Source organism: Salvia splendens, chromosome 8 (assembly GCF_004379255.2).
Source record: "Salvia splendens isolate huo1 chromosome 8, SspV2, whole genome shotgun sequence".
NCBI lineage: Eukaryota > Viridiplantae > Streptophyta > Magnoliopsida > Lamiales > Lamiaceae > Salvia > Salvia splendens.
The window spans coordinates 203,324-219,880 of NC_056039.1; the positions used below are offsets into that span (position 1 = coordinate 203,324).

The 16,557-nt window shown below is 42.7% G+C and overlaps 2 protein-coding genes across 2 annotated transcripts; one reads left to right on the forward strand and one right to left on the reverse strand.

The window, feature by feature from the left end:
• The first annotated feature begins 7,867 nt into the window (after positions 1 to 7,867).
• Positions 7,868 to 11,395, forward strand: LOC121745258 (mitochondrial carrier protein CoAc1-like). The gene is made up of 7 exons (XM_042139085.1): positions 7,868 to 8,614; positions 9,301 to 9,386; positions 9,487 to 9,694; positions 9,854 to 9,986; positions 10,115 to 10,299; positions 10,575 to 10,703; positions 11,139 to 11,395. Exons 1-7 carry the CDS (start codon positions 8,420 to 8,422, stop codon positions 11,238 to 11,240), a joined length of 1,038 nt encoding a protein of 345 aa, XP_041995019.1. The 5' UTR covers positions 7,868 to 8,419; the 3' UTR covers positions 11,241 to 11,395.
• Positions 11,396 to 11,654: 259 nt separating this feature from the next.
• Positions 11,655 to 13,312, reverse strand: LOC121745268 (heat shock factor protein HSF30-like). The gene is made up of 2 exons (XM_042139099.1): positions 12,944 to 13,312; positions 11,655 to 12,560 (listed from the first exon to the last, which is right to left on the reverse strand). Exons 1-2 carry the CDS (start codon positions 13,238 to 13,240, stop codon positions 11,784 to 11,786), a joined length of 1,074 nt encoding a protein of 357 aa, XP_041995033.1. The 5' UTR covers positions 13,241 to 13,312; the 3' UTR covers positions 11,655 to 11,783.
• Between the last annotated feature and the right edge of the window lie 3,245 nt (positions 13,313 to 16,557).

Here is a 16,557-nt window from a genome sequence, read left to right on the forward strand (position 1 = left end):
GAGAACGTAACTATGAATCTTTCTTGTTGAGGCGGGGGTGGAGGTGGTGGTGGCGGTGGTGGTGGAGGTGGTGCCTCCACGTTGGGTCCTTGTCGTGGTTGGCGTGCACGTCTTGGCGGCATTCTGATTCAATATCCAAAAGTGTTACTACAATTCTCATCCAAAATTACCACTTTCTCAAAATTTTCTTATAAAACCTTCATGTAGTATAAGATGCAACACATAGGATATAAACCAAAATCAAATTCTCATTAAAAGAAAGAAGGCCAACATTGTTCCCAAGAGCAGATCGTACAGAAAGCAAAAACTGAAAAGACAACGAACTATTCTAATTCTAGACTACGACTCTATCATCCTCATCCATAGGCCCTTCCTCCGGGTCTTCGTCATCGTCCTCCTCGGGGTTCTCTTGCTGAGCCTCCTCGGGTTCTTCCCCGTAGTCATCTTCAAACCCTTGCTCACCCTCGTACATGCTCACATACTTGTCCTGATACACGACCCTCTCTTCCACATCCTGTGGGGGCTGTTCCTCTCGAGAGTCCACCAGTGCACAATACACGGCTTTCCGAAAGCCAGCCATGTCACCCACCATGTCATCGGTAGCGGGCTCATGCCACGTGTACCTCCTCGCCGTTCTTTCGGCCCACTCTTTCCAGCTATCGGGAAGCAAATCTATTAGCTTCTCAATGCCGTCATGCTCTGTCACTCCGAACTCCTGAGCTGCCCTCCAGAGGGTGTCGAAGTGTGCCACGAACTCGATCAACGGTACGTGATCCTTCTTCCGGTACACTCTATAATCCCTGAGCACCCTCTGTGCCCTAAGTCTATCGCGATCACTCCGTCGCGGGGTTCGGAACATACGCGCCATCTATAGAAAAAAAAAAAAAAAAAAAACAGAAACAACCGCCTCGCGTATAAAAACAGAGTACATAACCGAAGAAGAGAGAGAGAGGGTGTATGCACGTATCGCTGTTCTAACCCAAACCCGCTGGTGTTCAAAGGCCAAAAGCTCTTATCTATCATAGGTCCAAGAAGCACTAGTGAAATTCTATCACGTCTAAGTTCAAACATTCAAAAGGCCAACACATACTCACATAAAAGCTCACATCGACATTCACGTCATCATATCATCACACATCAGCCACATGCTTTCATATAAGTTCATCATACATCAACAGTTCATAACACCATAACAGTTCATAACTCAAATAATTTCCAACTTTTCCACATCACGTTGTACCCTTCCACATGTCTCAACATTTACTTAAACTTTACATAAAAACATTTTCAACACCAAAATCACAATTTCCTCCACCTCCATACTTTCCAAAATTTCGAAATTTTCATTACCTCATTTCAGGTTGAGTGCGATGAGTCGGATGTTGAGCCAATGACACTTTTGAAAACTTACTCCAGTCAGAAAAAGAATTTTTTTTTTTTGGGTCCAGAGCAGAAAGAGAAAACCTAGGCTCTGATACCACTCTGTCACGCCCGCATTTCCTAAGGATAGGAAGTACGGTGGACCGCGACTAGGGGAGGAGTAAAGAAGCGGGGAAGAAAGGGGGAACGAGAATATTTGACCCGAAAACATTTAATAAAAGGAAATTCAATTCAAAACAAAGTACTGTGACGACATTCTTGAGTTAAAGTATTCAGAGTTTTAAAGGAAAACATTGTATCAGTTTACAAGCAGCGGAAAAGACCAAAAGACAGATGATGCCGGGTATGACGACACGACACCATCCAAAAGATAAATACACACTTTGGCTTTAACTGCTCAACATCCGTCCTCCCCATCGCCGCTCAACCTGCACATTAAGAAAACAACATGCAGGGCTGAGTACTTATTGCACTCAGTGGACACACGCCAAAAACATAGTTTGTCATGCCATAACAGTGTAACATTGGGGTTTTGAGTATAATGAAAATAACCCAAGTACACAAAAATACATTTCATAAATTCGACTGCGCAGTCATTTTCCGATATTGCCACCCTTATTCCCTCAATCATACACTATCTGATCCAAACCATGACAAGGGGCGTGGCCACACCCCAGGTCAACTAGACCGGCCAACTTGCTCTCAGATGGCTCCCGGTCTCGTGTACACTAGCCTGAGGGTTCGCAGCCCAACAGACCCGAATTCGATTAAACATATGTGGTAAACCACTTCAGATAGGTTTCAAAATAAAACAGTTGGCAAGACAAACAGTTCACCTCCATAAAAACATTTCCGGAACAAAGTCCGTATTAAAGATATCCCACAGTATATTAGGATAGGAAAGCCCACCTCGATTGCTTAGCTTTTAAAACAGTTCCCTTCAACCACACTTTCCTCGAAAAAGATCACCCTTTTGAAAGATAAATAATATCATGATTAGAGTCAGGGTAAACGAGGTTTAAACGACAATGCATGAATCCTACGTGGACGACTTCAACATCTAGCACGTTACACGTACATACACTTAACAACATATTACAAAACAAACACACAAAGTCACACGTTCGAAACACACCCCGCATGCAAACGACGTACCCAAAACGCGCACACGACACACGAACACAGCACTCCAAGTCCTGGCATACCCTTACTGTGCAAACGGCTCACTTGGCTCGGAAAAGGTTCGGAAAAACTCGGAAAAAGGATCGGCGTCTCGACATGGCTCGGTGTCTCGGCCGCCTGGCTCGGCACCTCGGCCGACCGTCTCGGCCGCCTGGCTCGGCACCTCGGCCGCCTGGCTCGGCACCTCGGCCGACCGTCTCGGCCGCCTGGCTCGGCACCTCGGCCGCCTGTCTCGGCACAGCTCGGCACCTGACTCGGCACAGCTCGGCACCTGTCTCGGCACAGCTCGGCACTTGTCTCGGCACAGCTCGGCACCTGTCTCGGCACAGCTCGGCACCTGTCTCGGCACAGCTCGGCACCTCGGCCGACCATCTCGGCCGTCCGGCTCGGCACCTCGGCCGACCGTCTCGGCCGCCTGCTCGGCACCTCGGCCGACCGTCTCGGCCGCATGCTCGGCACTTCGGCCGACCACCTCGGCCGTCTGCTCGGCACCTAGTTTACACCCCTTTTCCTCTGACCCCCGATTCTCAAACCCTATACGACAAACACACCACGCACTCTACATCCCAAAACACACCCAGACACCTGGGATCATCCCTTCCAGACTCTCCACAAATCTGCCCTAGGCTGAACCCAACACTCTCGGCCAACACACACGAAAACTCTCGAACCAAACACTGATTCCTCCGAGCCATCTCTTGGCCAAACACACCCACATTCATCACAAAAACATATCACTCAGAATCACGCCAATTGCACATGAAAACATCTCCCAAAAACATACAACTCGCGAAACTGCGCAGTTTACTTGCAAAAATCATAATAAATTCATACGACATCCAAAGAGGCTGAAATTTACACACCACACAAAAGACACATTAACCTTTACACAGTTCAAAATTTCGTACCCAACGGAGATCGTTTGCTTAGTTAAAAAGGGGTCGGAACCCACTGCCAGTTACTATCAAAAACATGCTCAACCATATCACATAGCCACAAACCCTATTCAGCATCTAAACCAACCAAAACGTCCTATATGCATGAGTTTTCGAATTAAACAAGGGTTAGGGGTTACCTTCCCCGGATGGTTCAAACGAAACGCAAAAGCTTTACTTCCTTTTCCGACTCCGATTCACGACGAAGGAGGGTATCACCTTGAGGAATCCAAGAAGGTGATAAGAGGGGGTGAAAGGAAGAAGATAAAAACCGAGAGGGAGAAGGAGGGAGACTTACCAGTGAGAGAGAGCAACTTTGCGAGAGAGAGAGGGAGAGATTGAGAGAGTGACCGAAAAGAGAAAAGAAAAGGAAGGGGAAGAAAAGGATCGGTTATGTGAGGGTGGAGGAAGTTGAGAACATCATGGGGTGATGGGGAAGGGATTTCGAAAATGGGGAGGGAGAGAGAGGTTTAAATCGATTAATTAGAATTTTAAAACATAGCTGAATTAATAAAACCAAATTTTAATTTGTCTAGGTAGAAAATCCCACATCCACAACAATCAAATAAACACAAAAAATTTTCCACACCATATTTTAAACACAAAAACATAGAAAAATTTCATCCTTAATTAAAAGAATAAAATTCCACAAATTTTCGGGTATTACAAAGATACAATGATAAGATGAACACGATACATTCAACGGAGAATCGCCGAATTCTCACGATGACCACAGCTCGCAAGCTCACACAATTCTCATGAAATGTCTGTTGAGGAAAAGAGTCTTTGTATTTATACCCCTAAGCCTTCCTTCCCTCTCATTTACATTTTGGCCCCTCAACTTCTCTTCTCTCTCATTTCTATTTGATTTGCTGACGTGTCTTATTCCTCTCCATCTCAGCTTGTATGATGATAAATCGTGATAGTATCAAACAATTACATTTCAGGAAGACCAAATCAAATTGGGTGGTTTATATTTTCAAGAAAAGCCTCCTCAATTTCATCCTAACTTGGAGGCTTTTCTTGTTCTAGAAATTCGAATTTGACTGCAAATCTCTCTTTGTTGAGAAAAAAAATGATTCGGTTTTGATTGAACCCAATTTTGATTTGATTTCATGGCGGGTGTGTTTGAATTGTGAAGGGAGTCGATCGTTTCTCCGATTCTTGCTGTAAAATTTTGATGAATCTTGATTTCAGCGAAGAAGACTGGCATATTGTCGATGTTTCTGAAAATTCCTTCAACAATACCAAATGGTTTAGATGCATGCTGCACAAAATGCATCGGCTCCTTGGTACAAGGATATAATACATTTTCTGAACCCATCAATTTCTTCACAAGCTCTCCACTGCCAAGTAAATCTGAGCATACTCCATCAATTTAGCTCTTGTAAGTGTTGTCTCAATATGTTTAGAGCCATTAGCACTTGCAATAATGAAAGGCATACTAACGTTGGATTGAGTCAAAGCAAAATGTTTTAATTTGAGCAAACTCACAAGAACTTTTTTGTTATTTAATTGATCTCTTCTGCCCTCATTCTTGAACCCTGCAGCAGACCAGTCAGCAACACCTTTGTCCAAGTCATCACCAATAAGATAAATATCCCCAGAAGTAAAAAACACCTCAAGCCCGCAATCACTAAGCCCAAGAATCAAAATCTGCAATGCTGGAGAAGAAGACACATTCGGCTCCTTCATGCGCTCGCTAAGGCCACATAATGTTTGAATCACAACATCATCAAAGAACTTAAAATTTCCATCACAATCGTCTGCATGGAACCCCCTCGTTACCCTCTGCAACCTCCCCTTATCACGATCAATAGGGAAGTTAATCGGGCCGGCCCGTCAGGTTTCGGGCCAATCCTACTCGGGTTGCGGGTCAATCGGGTGAGGGCTAATCGGGTTGTGATTTCTTTCGGGTTATAAACGTTCAACCCTAACCTAAAAGCTCGGGTTTCGGGCTAGCCCAGTGGGTTAATCGGGTTGCTTCCGATAATATTAGCATGCGATCAATCCAATAAATAATGATTAAAATTAGTTATATTCATACAATGTAAAACATTTAATTATGATATATTTGAGATATATGCTTAAACTCAATCATAAACATGATCAAATACTAATATTTGAGATATTTCACCGAATTTTAATGCATGTTTTATAAATTTAAATATTTTTTAATGAATTTGAAGTTTTTAATTTATTAATCAATTATTATATTAATAAAAATTCAATATATAGTTTGTATATTTAATATAAATTAGAAAGTTTTTTTAATTATCTATATTATAAAATTAATCAATTAAGTGTCGAATTAGGAGTAAAAAAATATAATAATAGAAATTTTATCAGGTTTTCGGGTCTGGCCCTAACGGGTTACGAGTTAATCGGGTGCGGGCTAATCGGATTTTGATTTTATCGGGCTAGAAATTTCCAGCCCTAACCCTATAAATTTGGCTGGCTATTCGGGCCAACCCACGGGTTACGAGCTACATTGACATCCCTAACGATCAAACAATTTCCCCAATTTCCCACCAATGACTTCACCATATTGAACTTGCATATGAGTAACCCTAGTCATACCACCTCCTTTAAAGACTCTACAACTATCAACTGGAACCACCATGAACTTCATCTTCACTAAAGGTTTAGGATATCGAATTGACAGCCTCGTCAAATTTGTCACCACATTCAAAGTGACAGCAAGCTTCCTCAGTGAGGCATTTCGTCGAGCAATTGACAAGCATTTAGTTTCCTTGATTTCCTTAGCTTGTGAAAAAATCTTGTTATCTGGTACATCAACGACATACTGCTCCAATTCAATTCCATTCACCTTGCCATGATCGAGAATCTCCCCAGCCCCTGTATCAACACCAAAATGGAAGAAAAAACTATCTGCAACTACTACTCCAGTAACCTTGCCATTCAAAAACACAAATGCACCATCCACAAGTTGTATCCCTTCTCCAAACTCTTGTTTAGAGGCAGTTATTAGATCGCCTAGTCATACCTTCTCCGTGTTCATCTTCACCTTAGGCATAGCAAACCACTTTGGCACAAACCAACCATATTTACTAGGATTCTGGACCATCATCTTATTAGTCATTGGCATCTTATTACTCACTGACACCTTAATAGAATCCAAGAACAAGAATGCATCAAATGTTCTATCCATTTGCACATACTTTCCATCAATCCCTTTACACATGCAGAGAAACTCTCCCATTGAAACCTCTTTGGAAACCTCCTTTTCCTCTTCATCAACTAATCCCTCAACCTTAACATCAAATGATGCCCTTGCAGCAACATCAAATTTTATAGAAGAATTCCTAGAATTGACAAACTCCTCTTCATAAATTGCAATAGCATCCTTCAAGCTCATAGTCGACTCTTCCTCCACAATATTACTAGGTTGCTCAATTAGACTATCATCTCCCATTGTAGAAAGTTCCAACACTCCAATCGAATTTTCCACAAAAGAATTCATTGAGTCATACGAGAAGCTTAAAAAGTAGGATTCGGAATCAATACCTTTAACTTTGTGCTCCTCTGTTTTCTGCATTGGAGACAAATTACAATCCGTTGGGTCGAGGTCAGTGCTATAACTCTAGTACTCCGCTTCTGCCCTCACATGTGATTCACGGCTGCCGCAACTCGCATATGTTGTCTCCATAGATCGGCCTTGGATCGAGAAGCTTAGATCTAGAATTGCTTTTTTCAATTCGTCGAATTTAACATCCATGCAACGCCAATGAGCCTCCGATCGAGCCTCCAATTGTTGCCATCGGATCTCGACTTGCTGATCCTCTTCTTCAACAGGTGATGATTCCTTATCCGCGGCTGAACTTCTCCACCGGGCTTTGAGGAGATGATATTTCGAAGTAGTTGCATATTCTTCTCCCATCGAGCATCAGATTGTTGGGATTCCAGCTTCCTTCGATTCTCTATGATTCCGGCATCGAACTGCCGTGATTTAAGCCGTCTTTCCCCTCGGAGGATCGACGGCTCTGATACCACTTGTTGCATCTTTTTTCTAGTATCAGAGTAATAACTACAAAAAGAGCTCTAATCGATCACCACCTCCATGATTTGATGCAACTTAAACCAAAATCAAAGACACAAATCTATAGAACAAATGAATATGAACTGCATTGATGATGAGTATTACACAAATGGAACTTCAAATGTAAATGGAAACCAAAGATACAATGATAAGATGAACACGATACATTCAACGGAAAATCGCCAGATTCTTACGATGACCATAGCTCGCAAGCTCACACAATTCTCATGAAATGTTTGTTGAGGAAAATGGTCTTTGTATTTATACCCCTAAGACTTCCATCCCTCTCATTTGCATTTATGCCCCTCAACTTCCCTTCTCTCTCCTTTTTGTTTGATTTGGTGACGTGTCTTATTCCTCTCCATCTCATGATGATAAATCTGTGATTGTATCAAACAATTACATTTCAGGAAGACCAAATCAAATTGGGTGGTTTATATTTTCAAGAAAAGCCTCCTCAATTTCATCCTAACTTGGAGGCTTTTCTTGTTCTAGAAATTCGAATTTGACTGCAAATCTCCCTTTGTTGAGAAAAAAAAAGATTCGATTTTGATTGAACCCAATTTTGATTTGATTTCATGGCGGGTGTGTTTGAATTGTGAAGGGCGTCGATCGTTTCTCCGATTCTTGCTGTTTATTTTGATGAATCTTGATTTCAGCGAAGAAGACTGGCTTGTGAACATAGATTTTGTTCCCAGGCCTTTGATTCTGCCTGTTGGAAACAAGGCGTTTTGCTTCTCTATTCCAAGAGATAGATGGGATAAGGAGTTTTATAAATTGAAGGCTGGATAATAATCTCTTCTTTAATTTTGGTTGAAAATTGGGATCTTTGGGATTGAATTGCTGAGATTGGGTTTTGAAGATGATGAATTCTTCAAGGGGTTCTACTCTGTCATCCAACGTGACTGGATTTGCAGGAGCAGCTTCTGCTCACAGAGAGGCCAAGTATATGGATACAGTTCCCGTGTATGTAAAGGAGCTGATTGCTGGTGGGGCAGCTGGTGGATTTGCTAAGACTGCTGTTGCACCGTTGGAACGAACTAAAATCCTTCTGCAGGTGCTGAATTGTTTGTTGCTGCTGATTTAGTTGATTGAATTTTTGGTTGTGCATACTGAATTGTAATGTTATAATCTTATATTCGTGTTGCTGGTTTTGGTTAATGTCTGTTTCTATTGTTCGGATCGACTCTGGTGTGGCTGCATAGTTTTTTGCCATTCTTAAGGATTGAATAATTATGCCAATGAACAGTTGATGCAATGCTTGCAAATTGTGTGGTGCTATGGAATTTTTGTATGGCTGATAGCAAGTTTCATATTATTGCACTATCTAGAAATCTCAATTTTAGAGAGTTTATAGACTTGAATTGTTAGTGACTACTCGTTAACATCAGGCATTTGAGGCAATTTATCAAATTAAATTATCATTCAAGGTTTATAAATGTATTTGAAAGTGTTTGGGTAGAGTTTTGGGTGTTATGAGTTGATCCTCTTGGCTTTTTGTTTCTTGCTTGTTGCAGTAGCTCAATGCCACCACCATCTCTATTGTCTCCTGCATTCTTCTCTCTCTTTTTTTTCCTTCTAGTCCCTAGGTCTAATAATCTCAATTGTATGATTGTTTTGAAGATAAAATTCATTGCATTATGATAGGAAGCTACCCTATCTTATTCCATGTTCACATTTGAAAACGGATATGTTGCTTGAACTTTTACTCATTTCTAATTCTGTTCCTCATTGCTCTTCTAGACTAGAACACAAGGTTTTCATTCTCTAGGGGTTTACCCAACATTGAAGAAGCTACTGAAGCACGAAGGTGTAGCAGGATTTTACAAGTAAGCTTTTCAAACAATTGATTTTGAGTCGTTTGTTTATCATCACTGGACCCGTTTGGCTTACTCTTCTTCGCTCTTTTTCTGTTTTCTCGTGATTCAGAGGGAATGGAGCAAGTGTACTTAGGATTGTACCATATGCAGCATTACATTTCATGGCCTACGAGCAGTATCGTTCACGAATCTTGGATAACTACTCGGCTTTGGGAACGGGGCCTGTTGTGGATCTTTTAGCTGGCTCGGCTGCTGGTGGTACTGCAGTTTTATGCACTTATCCCCTAGATTTGGCTCGCACCAAACTTGCGTACCAAGTATGCTTTTGAATTTCTTTTTTGAATTTATATTCGAGATTCAACAAAAAATCATTGAAATGTAGTCCAAACTTAAGCAGTTACACACATAATTACATAAATTCTCTGCCTCTAATATTATGTCAGGTTGAATCATCGTTTGGTATCCCTATTTTTTAGGTTGGAGACACAAGAGGAAATTTGCAGCACGGAACGAGGCAGTTTAATGCCAATCCTTCTTACACTGGTATCGGAGATGTATTCAAGAGAGTCTACACAGAAGGGGGAGTCCGTGGTCTCTACCGAGGCATAGGTAAACGTTGAATTTGATTGCTCTATTTGATCTTATACTATTTCATTGTCGTTGTGAATTGTTTAGAGTCGTGTATGTAATCCATATGTTCTAGTTCTTCCTGAAGTCCAAAGAATTGCTTCGTGCAGGTCCCACACTTATAGGTATTCTTCCATACGCTGGCCTGAAATTTTACGTCTATGAGGAGCTCAAAAGGCACGTCCCTGAAGAACACCAGAAGACAATTGTAATGCGGCTATCTTGTGGAGCCATTGCTGGTGTCCTTGGACAAACTTTGACGTACCCGTTAGATGTTGTAAGGAGGCAGATGCAGGTATTGCACCATCCATTATTCCTCTTGAGGGCGTTTACTTTGATCGATATTTTAGATAAACAAAAATAGTATCGGCTGAACAGCCACATACTTCTATGGATTGTGCATTTTCGAACTTGTTTAATCGACTAACCCTTCAAATACTCGATCACATTTATTATGAATCCAACCCATTGATGGAGATTATCTTTGATCATTTATACATGTTACTTATGAAATATTGATTGAGATTATCTGCCCGATGTCCTCAGACTACTAATCCCGATTCATTCCAGGTCGAGCATCTGCAGCCTTCATCGCAAGGTGGTCACATGTATAAGAGCACGTGGGAAGGGCTCGCTTCCATTGTCCGTAATCACGGTTGGAGACAGTTGTTCGCTGGCCTAAGCATCAATTACATCAAGGTAACTTGTGATCTTGAGTTTTTTCACCTGTTTCTTCCGTTATCGTATGGTGAAACAAGGCAGACCAGATAGACACAAATCTTGATATTCACAATTTGTGATCATTACTGGTTGCTAACTTGTCCAACACGAGCCATATAGTCTTGTAGCTTAGTAGTATTATTTGCCACGTTTCTATGGCCTAAACAATAATTACATCTAGGTAACTTATGATCGCGAGTTCTTATACTAGTCCTGATAGTCACAAATCTTGAGATTCACACTGAGATCGTTATTGGTTGCTAACTTATCGAACACGAGCCATATGTCCCATTGCTTAGTAGTATTTGTCACATTTATATGATGAATAACAGTGGTCCAACCCAACTTTATTGGACATGAAGAAACGAGCTAGTTTTCTGTGCTAAGATCTTGCTGGTTGATCCTTTCCTGCAGGTTGTACCCTCTGTTGCTATTGGTTTCACAGTTTACGACGCGTTGAAGATTCAGTTGCAGATTCCTCCTCGTCAGAAACCTAGCGCGACGGCATCTGCATAAGCTTGCTCTACCTCCTCCTTTACTATTTAGCGTAAAATAGAAGAGGTGCAGCTCTTTTGATAAAAAAAAGCGCAATGTGCGTATGTTAGTTTACGAACTTGTTGAAGTTTGAACTCATCATATTCGATTAATAATTAAATCTTTGGTTCCAAATATATCGATCTGGAAATATGTTTTTATCTCATCTTATATAATTAGTATCATAACTGGATCAACTGATGAATCCAAACATGGGATTGAAGTTTTAACTCTAATATTGCAATATTGTTGCAACTCATCACATTCTGAGAATGGAAGAGAGTGTAATCTCCTAATACGGCTCAAGCCTACCATTCGATCTGCAGAAGAGAAAAAGGAAAACAAAAAAGGCAAAGACAACAATTGTGAAAAATGTATAGAGATGAAGCGGTTCAATAGCAAAATAAAGAAGATACAATTGATTTAACTTCCATCAAGAATACACAGCAGTAGGATTATTAACTCTTGGCCTCCAACAAAGGTGTGTGTACGAGGAGGCCAAGGCAACAAGAAATCCAATCAGACCTAAAGGAATCCTAACTGGTCTACAATGTCTTGTAAATCCTCACCCCAATCCGATGTGTTAGCTACCAACTCTTCAACCTCTATATCCGACAAGCGATCAGCTGGAAGGACTTCTTCTGCCTCGTCTCCAACAATAAGGTCATCACTCAGGAACTCATCCCACATATTAGTCATGTCATTCAAGGGATCTGGGTCTGCCTCAGTCGAGAGGCCCTTCAAATCCGTGCTTGATCCATCCTCCAGACTCTCCACCTTCAGTTGAATGCCTGCAAGCTCGTCCCTTGCATAATTCAGACTACTTCCAGTGGAAACAGTCGCAGCAACTTCCTGCAGATTCTCGACACTAGAACTCGTACTTATTCTCCTCTTCTGGCCTATCTCAATGTTCTTCTTGCTATTCCCATATTTGTCGACGTATTGCTGAACGAAAGCCGGGGTCTTGAAAGCTTTAGCAAGAAAGGTGAGCATCTGCTGCTGTTTCTTCTCTGTATTTTGAAGCCTTTCTTCCATTGCCATGACCAGCTGCCTTGAGCTCAGCTGCTGTTGCTTGAGCTTCACAATCTCTGACATTAAAATATTCCTGTCTCGTTTCAACCTATCGAGCTCTTCATCAATTCCATACTGCCCTAACTCCACACAAGCTCCCCCGGCTTGTTGAGCCACAACACCTTGCATCACGTTCCTCCTCCTTTTGATGGTCTTCAAGAGATGCTTCTGCCCTCCCAGAAACCCCTCATTAGCAAATTCCCATCTATCGGGATCGACTTTTCTAAAACCCTGCAGACAGGTCAACACTTAGAACTCATCTCAACTAGGAACAGTGCAAACAACCAACAGCCGTCTCTTCCAGAAACAGCTAACATGCCAGAACCACCATTACTGCAATCAGAGGAGCTCATCAGGATTTGTGCTATGCATATTCATAAACAAGCCAATTTAACAAACCAGTCTCCAATACAAAAGTAGTACTAACAATATATATAGCTCTTACATTGCCTATTTTTGACATCTAAATCACAGAATATCATTCAATACATACCAGGCAACAACAAATTCAGGGGGCAAATTTCAATTAAAATTAAAAAAAAAAATTGAAAATAGGAAATGAATAGAATTGAAAATTGGGATGATAGTAGGAGTAGAGAGAGAGAGAGAGTTACATATGTGTTAAGCTGGCGGACGAAGCTGGAGAAATTGCTGTGCTTGAAGTATTTAGGAAGCAGATGAGTGGAGAAATTGTGATAATCCCAAACAATGAAGCTGTTCTTGGCCTTACTCCACGAAATGACCGCATCAGTAGAAGGATCCTCCACCATTTCATAAGTCTTGGTGAGAAACGGAGGAGGCCCCACCTCGTGCAGCCCCTCCATCGGCTGCGGAGAAGAGGATGAAGAAGACGATGAAATCCCAGTGGTGCCGGTGCTCTCATCCTCCACCTTCACCTTCACACCTTCCATTCAATTCACCACAAATTGATCTCTTAGTTGAACTCACAATCTCACTCCTCACTCTTTCAGTTGTCGAAAATTGAAGAGAGTGGACAGACCGGCGTTATATCCTTCAAATCAGAACCTTCTAGACACTGCCAGCTGGATCAAAACTCTTTCTTTATTTTTTTAATGGACCTTTTTAATATTTTATTACTAATTGTACCAAAATATCTCGCGCAACATAAGAGCATCCGCAACGGTGGTGCTACTCGCCACTGCCGTCCGCGCCGCTGGCACGGACGCCACCCGCCGCCGCTGCGCTCGCGCCGCTGGCACGGCGCTGCTCGATGCATCGAGCAGCGCCGTGCCAGCGAGCAGCTGACGTGGCGCGCCCTCATTCGTCAACGGCATAGTCGTTGGGTTTAAATTAAATTTTTTTTAAAAAAAAATCGGTTTTTAATTAAAAAACCGATAAAAAATAAAAAAAAATTTCACTTCCCAAAAAATTATATCCGTTTATAACCGTTTTTCCCACTTTTTAATTTTTTTAAAAATTTTTTTACCCCAAAAATACACACTTTCATCTATAAATACCCCCAATTTCACTCCCAAAAATTCACATCAAACTACACAATTCTCATCATCATTCTCTCATCTCCATTCTCATCTTCAATCTCTCATATCCATTTTCATCTTCATTCTCTCATACCCTACAACATCACTATGTCCAAAAACAATTGGGGTTGTTGCCGTCGGATGAGTAGTCTTCCTCGGGTAATATTAGCCAATAATTATGTAATTTTTAATTTTTAGGATTTTAATTATGTCTTTTTTATTTTATTTGTATTTTGTAATATTTATTGTGATTTTTTAATGAATTTTAGTATTATGGAAATGTTTATGTTTAATTGAATATTAAATTAATTGTGATCGTCCTTGCGGAAGAGCACAGTTGTGGGTGTTGTGCTCTTGCCAGAGAGCAGGCATGAATAGTACCGCCCGGGCCCACAACCGTGCCGCTGGCAAGAGCACGGTTGTGGATGCTCTAAGGGCATCCGCAGTTGCGCGGATGTCCTGTCGAAATTTCCCGCGGAATTCCCAAAAATACCTTCTGCCACGTCATAAGGACTTCTCACTGTACTGCCACGTCATACGGAATTTCCACTGCACAATGGCGGAATTCCCACAACAAAAAAAATTCACAAATTAACAAATTAAACAATTTACGTAATTAAAATTTCGACACAAATAGGGAAAAATTCCATTAAAATAGAAAAGTACATTTCACCAAATTTAAAAAAAATACATTTTAATAATTAAAAACTACATCAACGACGACCCCTACGCTGCCACACTTCTTCAATAATATCGTTCTGGAGTCGAACGTGGCTTGTTTTTAGCGCATGTCGGCAAATGCACAGACTCGATCGACGTCGTCATGGGGTATCCCCATGCGTACATTGCTAGTGGCCACGCCGTGGCTTGGACCCGCAGCATCAGCATCATCATTGGTCCAATCAGTCAGTGCTGGACCTTCATCTTCGACGATCATGTTGTGCATGATAATACATGTGTACATGATGTCGGCGATGCTGTCAACATACCACAACCGCGATGGACCCTTCACTGCCGCCCATCGAGCCTGTAGCACACCAAATACCCGCTCCACATCCTTGCGCGCTGCCTCCTGACGTTGCGCAAAGTATATCTTCTTCGCATCCGTTGGGCATCTGATCGTCTTCACAAAGACTGGCCACATCGGGTAGATCCCATCCGCCAAATAATAGCTCATGTTGTGCTGGTTGCCGTTAGCGACGAAGTTGACGACCGGACAGACGCCCATGCACTGGTCGTTGAAAAGGGGCGACGACTGGAGGACGTTGATGTCGTTGTTCGCCCCGGCTATTCCAAAATAGGCATGTCAAATCCACAACCGGTAGTCAGTTACCGCTTCAAGGATCATCGTGGGATTCTTGGCCTTGAAACCTATAGTGTACATCCATTTCCAGGCAGCGGGGCAGTTCTTCAATTCCCAGTGCATACAATCTATACTGCCTTGCATCCCCAGGAAATCGTGCTGAGACCCGTGCATATCCAGCAGAGCCTGACAATCTTCGGGGTAGGCTTCCGAAGATACCTATCCCCGAATATCTCCCTAACGCACTGACAAAAATACTTTAGGCAATCGCGGGCTGTCGACTCGCCGATGTGGAGGTACTCATCGAACATGTCTGCCGCACCTCCGTACGCCAACTGCCTGATTGCGGCAGTGCACTTCTGAATCGGCGTGTGGCCGTGTTGTGCTGGTTGCCGTTGGCGACGAAGTTGACGACCGGACCGACGCCCATGCACTGGTCGTTGAAAAGGGGCGACGACTGGATGACGTTGATGTCGTTGTTCGCCCCAGCTACTCCAAAATAGGCATGCCAAATCCACAACCGGTAGTCAGCTACCGCTTCAAGGATCATCGTGGGATTCTTGGCCTTGAAACCGATAGTGTACATCCCTTTACAGGCAGCGGGACAGTTCTTCCATTCCCAGTGTATACAATCTATGCTGCCCAGCATCCCCAAGAAGCCGTGCTGAGACCCGTGTATATCCAGCAGAGCCTGACAATCTTCGGGGGTAGGTTTCCTAAGATACTTATCCCTGAATATCTCCCTAACGCACTAACAAAAATACTTCAGGCAATCGCGGGCTGTCGACTCGCCGATGTGGAGGTACTCGTCGAACATGTCCGCCGCACCTCCGTACGCCAACTGCCTGATTGCGGCAGTGCACTTCTGAATCGGCGTGTGGCCGTGTTTACCAGCTGCATCCTCCCGCACCCTGAAATACTCGTACCGACGCTCCAAAGCGCCAACGATACGCATAAACAGCTGCCGCTGCATCCTAAACCGTCGCCGGAATAGGATCTACCAAACCGTGGCTCCGGTGCAAAGTAGTCCTCGTACAACCCACGGTGGGCAGCGAGGTGGTCGTGGGGTACTATAGTGAGACGATGGATGGGTCGAGGCACCGACGGCGCCGAGGCTGCTTGTTCCTCCCTCGCCGCGGCCTCCCGCACACGTGCCCAAATCAGAGCCATTATGTCTTCAAGATGGCCACTACCACTACCACTACCACTACCAGCCATTACTATTATATAAAAGATATTTAGAAAGAGAGAAACTTGTTAATACAAGTGGTGCGAATGAAATGAAGTTCAACGAGCGGTATATATAAACATTACAAAAAAGATGAAATAAAGCGGAATTCCGCGGGAGTCGACGCAATGGCGGAATTCCCCGCAGAATTCCGCTTAACGCCGCGGACCTGCGACGTCCTCAGGGGAATTCCGTATC